Source organism: Abramis brama (assembly GCF_963993115.1).
Source record: "Abramis brama genome assembly, chromosome: 3".
Lineage (NCBI taxonomy): Eukaryota > Metazoa > Chordata > Actinopteri > Cypriniformes > Leuciscidae > Abramis > Abramis brama.
The window spans coordinates 52777253-52790103 of record NC_139965.1 but is presented as its reverse complement, the minus strand read 5'-3'; the positions used below and the strand labels follow the sequence as shown (position 1 = coordinate 52790103).

Below are 12851 nucleotides of genomic sequence, written 5' to 3'. Positions count from 1 at the left end.
TTTAGTATGTCAGTCAACACATCAAAATAAGTGGACTTCATTAAAGCACAAGTAAATATGATTTAGGCTACACCTAACGACTTAAATTATACTTCATAGTAAACCTATTAATTTGACATTATTACAAAGTGCACTTTTTAAAGGTGTACTTTAGTGTGTTAAGAAAAGTGTGTTTTTTCTTTATTTTCATTATTTGGAAGTTTCCTTGTTACAGTGTAATTATACATTTAAGTACTGTATAATATTAATTAACAACATGCATTTACTAAAGGGTTAGGATGGTTTAAGTTAGCATGTAATTGTGAATAATTTACTGTTGTTATTACTACTATAGTGAGTACATGTAATAACTACAAAGTGTAACAGTGACAATAGTGTTACAGTGTTAACAAACAGTCATAAAAGTGTACTGAATATATATATATATATATATATATATACACACATATATATGTATATGTATATACATTTTCTTTCACTACTAGTGCACATTCAATACAATGAAGCACACTTCTTTTTCACAAGGGAAGTTTAGAGAATATGCTCCATGCAACCATAGTAGCCTGTAGATAAACACATGAACAAATACATTTACTGTGTAAACTATATCTTTCAAGCAGTGGCCTTTGGGAAAAACAAATATTTACTCTCAGTAGTTTGTATAAATATTAAATATAAATTTTAGATCTAAAATTCTTTGAAATGCAAATACTGTAAAATGATTCCCACCTGCTCTGGGAGAGTCAACTGTTTGATTCTCAAATCCATACTGCAGGACTCTGCGTCTGGGAAAGTCAGTTTCTGGCCACGAAGACTCCACCTCTGTAAAGGCACAATAAATTAATTCACCAATACACCTTTCACAACCAAACATGTACAAAAGTTTACTTTTATGTCTGCAAACTGTCATTGCAACAGTCAATAATGCTAATGAAAACATTTACTTAAACATGAATCTATCAGATAAACCAAAAAAGGTATTTGTGAGCAAGTATGCTTGAGGAAAAACATTCAGCATCAGAAGGCACTTAAAGCTTCACCGCACAAGCGTGCATCTTGACAAACATAGTGTACCACAACCCTTTTGTTTAGATTTCAAAGATTTTGTTTAGCAAAACACAACAGTGTGACAGACTACAGTATGAACCAGGGTTATATATAATACTTTGAGAATACATTAAAAAAAAATTCACACAGATTAAAAAAACACACATACTAATCGGCATTTCAAATTGAATCACTAGCCTGCACTACTGTACTGAATATCAAATTTTTATGACGATTATATTTATTATCATTATTAGTTTTCTAATTTTTGCTTTTGTTATGTTGTTATTCAGTAAGAACTTTGAAGTTTTCATTACTCTTACTCACAGTCTCTTTAAGTCCAGTTCAATATTTCACGAGGCATGTGACAGTCTCAGGTAAAATCCGACGGAATCTGAATTTTGTTATTTTGTATAATGTGTGTATCTTTGGATAGTTTACAAAATAAAACAATACTCTTTGAAATCATAATTGTATTGCATTGTGTTCACTTACAAACAATTCACTTAAAGGCACAATATGTAAGTTTTGCCGCTAGAGGTCACTTATTCAAAACAAAGGTGGTAGCTTGATGACGCCGTGTATGAGCGTGGAATCATGGGAGATGTTGTCTTCATCTCCACAGCTGATTGAATGGATGAGCTAATGTATTACAGTTTTATTAACGCTATGGTGGTATGAAGCAGTGCTGGCCGCTGGAGCGAATGCTAATGAGAGAGACCAGCACGAAACACAGCTTTTATTATGCACTGCAGTCGGTTGCTTCTGCTCTTTTCGTTGCGAATGTGAGGTAACGCAGCGCTGTATTACATGGTTAAAACAATCATACTAACAATAATCATACATTTGAGTGTGTTGAAAGTTATGTTATAGCGTTACTCTGTGCGTTCGCTCTGTGGCTGGTGAGACACTTATTGCACTTTGCAATAATCTAGATTGATATTACAAAATCCTATTAATAAAAATTGGATGACTTGTGTTGTTTAAAATATATTGAATGATGGAGAAAGCTCTCTCTGATTACACTGTTAACCACTTGACAATAATGTTGTCTCTGAGGTACAAACATCGGTCCATGTACTTCTAAAAATTGCTGATTTTTCTGGATTTAAACATTGTTAGAAACATTTGGGATAACGTAAGTACACAAATCAACAAAATATATAACTGTCACAGTGGGTTGCAGGAAGGCAGACGGAGACGAGGATATATTTTCCATTCAAAGGTTTAATTTAATTAAACACAGGACAGCAGAACAGGTAGCAACACACACTAAATATAACGGAGATCGGACGAAGACTGACAGAACAGACAGAACTTAAATACAAACACAGATTACACTGATTAACAGAACACATGTGATACAGATGACGATGATGACTAAACAGGTGATACAACTGAACTGATAATGACGGTAACCATGGAAACAAAGGAGTGGCAGGAAAAGAACAAAGGAAAACAGGAACAAATCAAAACACAAACTGAAAGTCCAAACATACACTGACACGTGACAATAACACTGTTCTAATGGTTTTTGGAAATTTTAATCCAAAAATATGACATATTAAAACACTCCGCATGCACAATTACTCAGTTATTTGCAATCCAATAGTAACAGTAAAAATCTAAACAAGGTTGTTTACACTGCACTCTTTTGTCTCAGTAGTGATTTGCACTCAAAAATCAAGGATTTTTAAATAAAAAAAATGAATGAAATATTTTATTTTTGTGTGAGAATCACGATTGTATTTTTAATGTCATAATCATAATTGTCTGGCTTCATAAGATCTGGCAAGCCACAGATGAAACATTCAGGCTACAGAACCTGGCTAAAAGGAAGACTAGATGCCCAGTCTCCTATTAGACAAATATCCTCCAAAAAACATTCAGACCAAGCCTAGAAGGACCCTCAATGTCCTAACTAGACAGAGCAATCTCTCATCCTCATCTGAACCAAAGGAAGGAGGGCAGATAGCTTGAAACCGGATGGCCCATGAGTTTCTCCAGCACAAGAAATAGGTGCAAAATAGCAAAACAAGCGAAGGTCGATAAGGCAAAGCCTATGTACATACTTAATGCCACCAATAGATTCAACAGGCAACACATCCAGGGGTGCAATTCCCGTACAACAACGTAACTCATTGGTTAACCACCATAGTATGATACATCATTGTAGAAACTAACTAGCTAGTCACAACTGTTCCTTGAAACCAGTCGCAACTGGTCGTTTGAACTAGCCTGATGTCGTCATACTCAGATTCTAGTCAGAATATGAGTCTGATACTGCTCCATTGGGCTGTGATTAAGGGGCATGTTTCAACCGAACCAGGAAATAAAATAGGCTTGTTCGACTTCATGCAGCTCTGTGCAGACCGATCGGCGGCTGACTTGAAGCAGTGCTTGCCGGTTCGAAATTTTGTCCAACTTGATACAGCGCCAATGCCACGTCGTGACTGTGACGTATGCCATCAAAGTACTGCGAGAGAGCGATTCAAGATTAGCCGGAGAATCAAACCACTTCTCAAGAGTGGCTGCACTGGGCTGCAGGAGCTCTGATGATGACACAGCTGTTCCACGATTGGCCGGATTCACCGCATGACAACGATCACGTGTGTTTTGTGTTTATACGAACACCTTTAGTTCCTCTAAAGCTCACAAATTTTTTATAACAGTAAGTTATATGTAGTTGTAGTTGCGATGTTATATTGTGTCATGTTTATCAAATTAAAAACAGATAAAAAAACGTAGACTCTTCATTGATAGTAGCTTATGTTGAACTTTATTCTTGTTCATACAGACGCTGTATGAAGCAGTACATAAAATATTGAATGAAAATGTCTCTGAAACACCTGTGTATTATTTGGCAATTATTGCATTTATTTCACTTCAGCTGTGGTAAAGTATGCAAACACCACGTGAGCGGTCACTAAGGGAACCAGAAAGTGTCCGACTTCACGTCTCTGTTTGCAGCTCCTCACCGCCTGCACGCAGCTACTCTCACCGATCGGTTACATCCAGCCGCAGCCGATGTCGAACACACTTATTGCCTCTGCACTCAATTGGATAGATCTACAACCAATCAGAGCAACGGAGTAAGTGACGTATGTTCTTCACTCATCTTTCCGATCGACAAATGCCTTGATCACGGTTCTCTGTTCCTCTTTAAAAATTAATGCGCTGTCGATATGTTCTATAACAGACGCGATGGTGGAATCTCAATTCTCCAGCGGCAGTCATCTTTGTTGTAAACAAATTCAACCCAAGCCCTCTTTGGTGACGTGGATGATTACGTTATTGTTGATCATCTGTCCATCATCGTATAAAGCCCGCCCTGACAATTTGATTGGTATTATTATTATAGCAGCTATGATTTCAAGCATAGCTGCTCCACAACGGATCAAGTCCAGACCGAACTTCCCGACCTCAAATGTTGTGGGCGGGGCTAAGTTCGGCTGGCATCCATGCTACATTTGAACCACATTAGTTTAACAATATAAGACTGTGATTAATGACGTCACATGCAGGTGGTGGAGTAATAACTTATTCTAATCAATCGATTTGAGATTGCATTTAATGTATTTAACATATACAGTATATATAATGTAATTTCCACATTTCGAGTTTATTTGTTCATGTGTAAGAGGTTTACTTCAGGCAGTAGTGCGGATGACCTGAGGATCACGGTGAGTGCGCTACCTTCGGGGAACCAACATCCTAGGAACCCTCATTCCTCCCACGCTCCGCAGCCAGTAGAGCTGCCGACACAACACGCTGGATCATCCACGAGGTGTGTACCAGCCGTATCCTTCACTGCTTCCCAAGATGATCAGATGTCAATCGCTGCATCGGAAGGTGGGTCAAACTTCTCCAGGGATGACGATTCGGCGGCGTTGCCCCCTTCGGAGGACAGCGGTGCCTGAGTCGGACCCGAAGATGATGGCCATGCTTTCCCGGGCTGCCAACAGGATTGGGCTCATGTGGAGCCCTCCACCGAGTCCCGAGCCATCGAGGCTGGACAATTGTTTTTTTGGGGTGGCGCGTACTGGTTCTCTTTCTTCCCGGAGGTGCATGAGGAGCTCACTGGGTCGTGGATGGCACCTTTCACTGCCAGAAACTGTTGGTTTTCACTGTCAGTGGGTCGTGCGATGTCCACTATGGTGGTCCAGGAGCACCATCTCTGGCTGTGTCTGGCCGACATGAGGGAGACCGACAAAGTCAGGTTTCTTAACTCCCCCGTCACGGTCGAGAACTTTGCACAGCAGTTCTCGGCTGTACGGAAGCAGACTAAGGCGATCAGCCGCTGGCATTAAAACCAGCGGTACCCAAATTTTCAATAAAAGAGCAGGTTCTTCAATCTCTGAGTCTAACGAGGGCCTGGAGAGCAGTGGGAGGAGAGAATCCTCACCACTCTTATCTGCCTCTTATATCGCCAGCGGGCAGCAGCGTGCATTTCGAGAATGCAATCAAGCCTCCTCCTGCGCCTTCTGCACAGCACACTCAAACCCCACTACGGGCCGCCTCCCAGAGAGAGCCTCCCGAGCCGCGTCCCTGCGTTCCACCTCGCTGCCCCACTGCGGGTACGCTTACGGTCCCTCTGGTCCCGCTTATACGGTCTCTGCGAGCCTGGTTAGCACTCCCCAGTCCGACTCACTGGCTCATTCGGACCATCAGGTTCGGCTATGTGATTCAGATCGCCCGGCGTCCCCTCAAGTTTCGGGCCATCCACTCCACTACAGTGAGAGCAGCCGATTCCCATGTCTTGCGAGTGGAGATTGCAGTCCTACTGGTGAAGGACGCGAAAGAGCTGGTCCCTCCAGCCGATATGAGGTCAGGGTATTACAGCCCCTACTTCATTGTACCCAAGAAAAGACCGATCTTGGACCTGCAAGACCGGCGCGGCGTGCTCGTTTTTCCAGGCGCGCCTTTGTTCATGGTTGCACAGCAACGACAGACGCCACGGGAGAGCAAGCGCTTGTGGAAAGAAGGAGAAAGCAGTGCGAACTGCGCTCTCCATGATGACGAGGAAGTATCAGCAAAGAATTAATTTATTTCTAGCCCTTGCATTAGCTTTACTAGATATATTTATGGAGATGAGATATAAAAAGCCATCCTGTACAGCTATGATCAGCCATTCGGCCAAGCTTTCGATGTTGTTACTGAAAGGCTGAAGCTGATCGGTTGATTTTTGTCACATGACCTGTTGAGATGAGAAGTTGAGACGTTTTCATCTCGCCGTGGCATAGCCTACATTTGATATAAAGATTTTGTACACGCAAAAAAATATGGTTGTATCAGGGTAGTTTTACGAGCACAGTATCGGACCGACACCCAAATACTGGTATCAGTATCGGTGCATCCCTATTTATGTCATTAATATCAGTCCGTCAGAAAAGCAGTTCTAGGCTTATTCTTGGCTGGATAACTCTTAGCAGGTTTAAAAAGCCCTTTTAAAATTAAATATGAACCCAGTTTTGGATTAAATAAAAGTACAGTCAAGTCAAATAAAACACAATATACACTTTAATATATGTAAATTTAATCTAAATTAAGCTTTGGTACCGAAATTGGTACCGAGAACCGTGGATTTTCACTGGTATTGGTACCGAATACTGAAATTTTGGTACCTTGACAACACTACAAGCTACCGTTCAAAATGCTCACGCAGAGATGCATTTTCGAATGCATCCGTCCCCGAGATTGGTTTGCAGCGATCAACCTGAAGGACGCGTACTTTCATGTCTCGATTCTCCCTCGACACAGGCCGTTTCTTGCCCTTCAGGCTGTCCCTGTCTCCCCGTGTCTTCACAGAAGTCACGGAAGGGGCCCTTGTTCCCTTGTAACTATCTCGACGACTGGCTCATACTAGCACACTCTCGAGATCAGTTATGCGAACATAGGGACCTCGTGCTCAGGCACCTCAGCCAGTTGGGTCTTCAGGTTAACTGGGAAAAGAGCAAACTATCCCCGTGGAGAGGATCTCTTTTCTCGGTATGGAGTTGGATTCGGTTGCACAGACGCCTCACTGTGGTGTGCCTCACAGAGGAACGCACTCAGTCGGTGCTGAACTGCCTCAATACGTTCAAAGGCAGGATGGCGGTCCCACTGAAATTCTCTCAGAGGCTCCTGGGGCATATGGCAGCGGCAGCAGCGGTAACACCGCTCAGGCTGCTCCATATGAGACCGCTTCAGCACTGGCTTCAGGGCCGAATCCCGAGATGGGCGTGGCATCACGACACTCACCGGGTGACAATCACACCAGCGTGCCGCCAGACCTTCAGCCCGTGGTCAGACCCCTCGTTCCTGCGGGCAGGAGTGCCCTTGGAACAGGTGTCTAGGCATGCTGTGGTGTTCACAGATGCTTCTGCCACTGGCTGGGGTGTGGACCGGCCCTCAACTGCATTGGCACATCAATTGGCACATGGTCTCGCTCTGAGCCGCTTAAAAAGGTCGCTACAGGGCAGGGACATGCTGGTCTATACGGACAACACTGCGACCATTGCGCACATCAACCGACAAGGTGGTCTACGGTCCCGTCGGATGTCGCAACTTGCCCACCATCTCCTCCTCTGGACTCAGAAGCATCTGAAGTCGCTTCGGGCCATGTATGTCCCCGGTGTGCTCAACTGTGTGGCCGACGAGCTATCACCAGCTGTGCTCCCGGTAGAATGGCGACTCCACCCCCAGGCAGTTCAGCTGATCTGGAGAGAGTTTGGGGAGGCTCAGGTAGACCTGTTTGCCTCCTCAGAGACCTCCCACTGCCAGCTGTTTTACTCCTTGACCGAGGGAACACTTGTCACGTACGCACTGGCACACAGCTGGCCCTGGGCCTCTGCAAATATGCGTTCCACCCAGTGAGCCTACTTGCACAGACCCTGTGCAAAGTCAGGGAGGATGAGGAGCAGGTCCTTCTGGTGGCTCCATATTGGCCCACCCGTACCTGGTTCCCAGAACTCATGCTCCTCGTGACAGCCCCTCCCTGGCCCATTCCTCTGAGGAAAGACCTTCTGACTCAGAGACGGGGCACCCTATGGCACCCATGGATGGGACGTGGAGGTTCTAGGTGACTTACCCCCAGATGCACTCAACACCATCGCTTCGGCACGGGCACCGTCTACGAGACATGCATATGCCTTGAAGTGGAACCTGTTCGTCAAGTGGTGTTCCTCTCACCGAGAGGACTCCCGAAGATGTTCGACAGGGTCCGTGCATTCTTTCTTGCAGCAAGGGTTGGAGCGAGGGCTGTCTCCCTCCACCCTCAAAGTTGCCGCTATTTCAGCATATCACGACCACATAGATGGCAAAACAGTAGGAAAGCATGACCTGGCCGTCAGGGTCCTTAGGGGGGCGAGATGGTTAAAAAAAAAGCTTCTGTCCATGAAGACTTTGCTGCAAGTTGTACTGGCCTCCATCAAGAGGGTAGGGGACCTGCAGGCATTTTCAGTCAACGAATCGTGCCTAGATATCGGGCCGAGTGACAACCACGTTGTACTGAGGCCTGGCTATGTGCCCAAGGTTCCTACCACTCCCTTCAGGGACCAGGTGGTGAACCTGCAAGCTCTGCCCCTGGAGGAGGCAGACCCAACCCTGGCTTTGCTCTGTCCCGTCCGCGCTCTGCGACTGTATGTGGACAGAACTCAGCAGTTCCGCAGCGTTCTCCTTCCTAACAGAAAGAGCACGCTTTCCCAGTGTTATCCAATAATCTCACTGTATGGGTTATCACGGAACAACAGTGACAGATAAACTCTGTGTAAGCCTTCTCCTATCATCCTTCCAGGTAAGAAGGGGCAAGCTTGCACAGGGCTCTGGATGGGGTCAGCAGCTTTGGCCCTTTGGTAGGGATTCCTATTCGGTCCCGACGTGATGTTGAATGACCGACTGAAGAGGAACGTCTCGGTTACGTATGGTAACCCTCGTTCCCTGAAGGAGGGAACGGAGACGCCACGTCCCGTCGCCACACCTGCTGCGGCCCGCTGGGGCAGCGAGCTCATCGGCTCGGCTCCTCAGCAAAAAACTGAAGTGCAATTGCATCTGCTGCTCATTATATTCCCGCGCTGCATGGCAGAGCATCTGTTGCAAATGATTGCACGCCAATGTGCATTGGCTCACTTAGTTTCACTCGAAGTAGATTGGCCTCTCTAGCAAGATTTCTATTCGTCGGTCCCGACGTGGCGTCTCCGTTCCCTCCTTCAGGGAAGGAGGGTTACCATACGCAACCGAGACGTTACCCTGTGTTTTTATAGGTTTGGTATTGTCTATGTTTTATGTGGTTGTTCTGCTAAGCTTTTTTCCTTGCATTCTCCAGCATTTTCCTTAATGGATTTACTATTAAAGACTGTTTATGTTTGTTAAACTCAATCTTCGTGCAATTCATTGCAACCACCCATGACAGAAACAGGTCTGTTGGTGTCAATGAATGTTTACAACTTAAGTTGAACTTAAAGAAAACAATAAACATTGATCCATATGCAAGTGACTTCTATGGTGAGTCTTCTGTTGTTTTAGAGAGAGACTGCTGCAAAGTTGCTCCCACCAAATGATTTAAGTTGTTTCTTATCAGACTGTCTCTCCTGCTCTCTTGTGTAGGGCATATTTTTTCAGCTTTCATTTTGTGATGCTATATATGGGTAAAATCAGCGCCTCTGCTGCAGAACCGTTCTCTCTGTCATCACAAAACATAAAAATGAAACAACTGATGCCACACACGAAGATCAATGTGACCACTGCAAGTTGGAACAGTTTGTTGTCCTGGTTTGGTCTGTTTGTCAGTAGGTATAAATCTGCAGCTTCATTCAAGAAATATCAAATCATTCAATTATATAAGTACACTAATTGTAATTATACTGTTTTTTCCAACTTGTACAAACTACTGTGGACTGAAAGTGAGACTTATTTGGATGTGTTGAAAGTAATAAAGCAAATGTAAAGTAGGCAACTTGATTATAATTTTAACTGCAGTGTGTTATTCAGTATAACATTTACAGATCATTTATGTTAAATGTACTAAACTGCACCTCCATCATTACATGACATACAATATAAGTACAATATAAGTATTTATGTGCCATTGTCCAAGTTTGTCGTATGACCCCCCCCCCCCCCCCCCAAACTAGTTAAGCTCAAACCTCGCCCCACAGCCAATTACATTGATCTACTAAATAATGCAGTCAGCTGTCAAGAAAAGATTAATACAAGTTCATACAACCGAACAATAATAAAGTTCAATAGTTTAATTTAAGTGATTTGAATCATGAAAGCAAGCTGACCAGGAATAAAGCTTTCTTTGATTTTAGTTGAATTGCTTGCAATACTGCCTGTTGGTTCCTTCAATTCTAATGTTAATGTTGTGTTTACAAACTCATCTGCCGCAAATAATATGTTTGCATAAGTTAAAATAAAATGCTGATTTATGTTTTAATGGTTCAAGAAATACTAGAAAAAGCTGACACCTCCAAGGTTCCCAGAGCCACAACTGATCTGTCATGAAAGTGAAGCTTGGTTGGAAAAGCAGGGGTTGATATGTTTATGGATTTACAACTATGCTGCTTTTATTGGGTACTTTAAAAGGAGAATCAGACGCACTATAAAACAAGTATTGGTTTTGATAATACAAGTTTTTACACACAGGAAAAAACAACATTTTAAGAAATAAGAATTAAAATGACTGTCAAGAGATAAGGACTCAAGCCATATCATATTTCTAAAAATATTGTTTTTTTAAATTGGACATGAGAGTGGGTCACCATCACCAACATTAAGCACCGGCAGCTGTAGGCTCCTAACACTATAGCACTATATAGGAAGTAAACGTGTAACTATTACTTACAGCAAATGCCCTGGATAGGTGAATCTCTAGGATCAGGTTGTTTTTGGAACTTTCAGAACCCGTAAGGCAGCAAAATAATTCAGTTTAGGTATGTTAGTTTATATACATTGGTCTGTTTCTATCTTCCTCCAACACTCATTACAGGTTAGTTGTATATAGTGATTGGGCTTAGCATGGGAATCCACCTTTCAGTGGTGCTGTGACACAGGTGTGAAGGTTTTTTTTTACTGGCAGAACAAGTTTTTATACAAAAAAATTATACATTTAAAATAATAGCTAAGTGCTGCTTAATGAAAACCATTTATGATTAATTATTAGGCTATTTTTTAACTGTATAAAGAATACAAAACTTATAGCTCTTATAGCTATAGTAATACAATATAATTTGCTCTATTTTATTTCTGCTGTGTGCATAAATCATGCTCCTCTTCATAGGCTATCATATTGATGCAGAGACACAAATGAGAAAAAAATGAAAACGCATGGTACGAACAAAAGCATAACCATGGGGATGATGGTGTTAAAGTAATGCATGTTTTGTCTGTGATTGTCCTAACCTGTCAGTTGCAGGACCTGTGCGACCCACACAACCAGGAGAAAGCTGAACGCACAGCAGCAGAAGCGCTGGAACGGCCGCCGTCTGACGCTCCATGTCACAGACTTCATTCCGCTCCGTCTGTTCCTCACCGCTGAGTCAGAACATGATCGTAGCAGCCGCAGATTCCTCCTGTCGTTATCCGGGACTGAGAACTACCTTATTACTAAACTAAACTTTTCAGTTGCCTTGCTTTTCTTCATCGCAGTTAACACGGCGCTGTTTCAAACTATTTAGAAGCATCGCAGCGCTAACCTCACGCGCAGACCTGCTCTATATGCTCAGGTATCATCTGCTTCAAAGCGCACAAATGCGCTCACATGCCATTGGATTTGGAAAGGTCGTTGTAAATGGTACCCTCGTTCTCTCTCTCTCTCTCTCTCTCTCTCTCTCTCTCTCACACACACACACACTCACAGTCACACCGCTGCCGCTTGAGGGCGGCTCTTGCCAGTATGCAGCCGTGTAAAGCCGTGGACGACCAATAAGAAAACCCCTTACCCCCCACACTCCATTGTCATAATCATTTGTTAACAAACAAATATGAGCTAATTTTTTCTGCCTTAAATTATTACACTGTTTAAATTAATACATTTTTAACTAACTGTGATTTTGTATAGGCTACATTTCTGAAATTCATAGACAGTTACCTCTGATAACAGATCACTCTAAATTGTAATGTGGACTCATGCATTTTCTGTAAAGCTGCTTTGAAACTATATGTGTATTGTAAAAAGCGCTATACAAATAAATGTGAATTTAATTGAATTGAATTTGGGCTAGTGGGGCATAAATGACATACCCTAAATAAAAAGGTGCTGTTCATAAGTCATTCTGAATAGACACATAACCAACTTGTATTTAGAAAGCCAACACTTTTTTACAGTTCAAGACTCAGAATTACTCAGACTGTTTTTAATATGGAGATGTATAAGCTCAAACATCAAAAACAAAAGTAAATTAATAAAAATATTAAGAATATAATTTTTATGTAAAAATGTTATTTGAATGTACTATAACAACGTATAACCACAAATAAAGTGAGGCCACAGTGTGGTCATGCTTCATTTCAAATCTGAGGATGATATCTCTAAAACTATGCATTTTCTGAAGCATTTTGTAAGACCATATCGTGAGTTTTTAGAGAAGAATGACAAGATTCTAATAAAATATTTTATTACCCTTTAAAAACACCCATTTGCAGTCTATTGTCTAATGTCTGGCGATAAGAACTGCTCAATTCATGTTCTATTGTTCTCACTCAATGAACCTTCACACTTCTGCCGTGAATTAGACTTAATCTTATTCTTTTATCGTTATTCTTTTGTTTGTATTCAGACATTATTTAAGCAATAAGGGCTGTGCTGAATCGTGAATAAGTCACGG

The 12851-nt window shown here is 42.5% G+C and overlaps 1 protein-coding gene across 1 annotated transcript in view; it reads right to left on the bottom strand.

Moving 5' to 3' along the window:
• LOC311079758 (sodium/potassium/calcium exchanger 3) overlaps positions 1 to 11864 on the bottom strand; it is a 53231-nt gene extending 41367 nt beyond the window's left edge. The window contains exons 1-2 of the mRNA XM_084109404.1: positions 11428 to 11864; positions 730 to 822 (exon numbers count right to left, since the gene is read on the bottom strand). Of these exons, the coding sequence (XP_083965530.1) occupies positions 730 to 822; positions 11428 to 11536 (202 nt within the window). The 5' untranslated portion in view covers positions 11537 to 11864. The remainder of the gene's footprint in view (positions 1 to 729; positions 823 to 11427) is intronic.
• Positions 11865 to 12851: the final 987 nt, after the last annotated feature.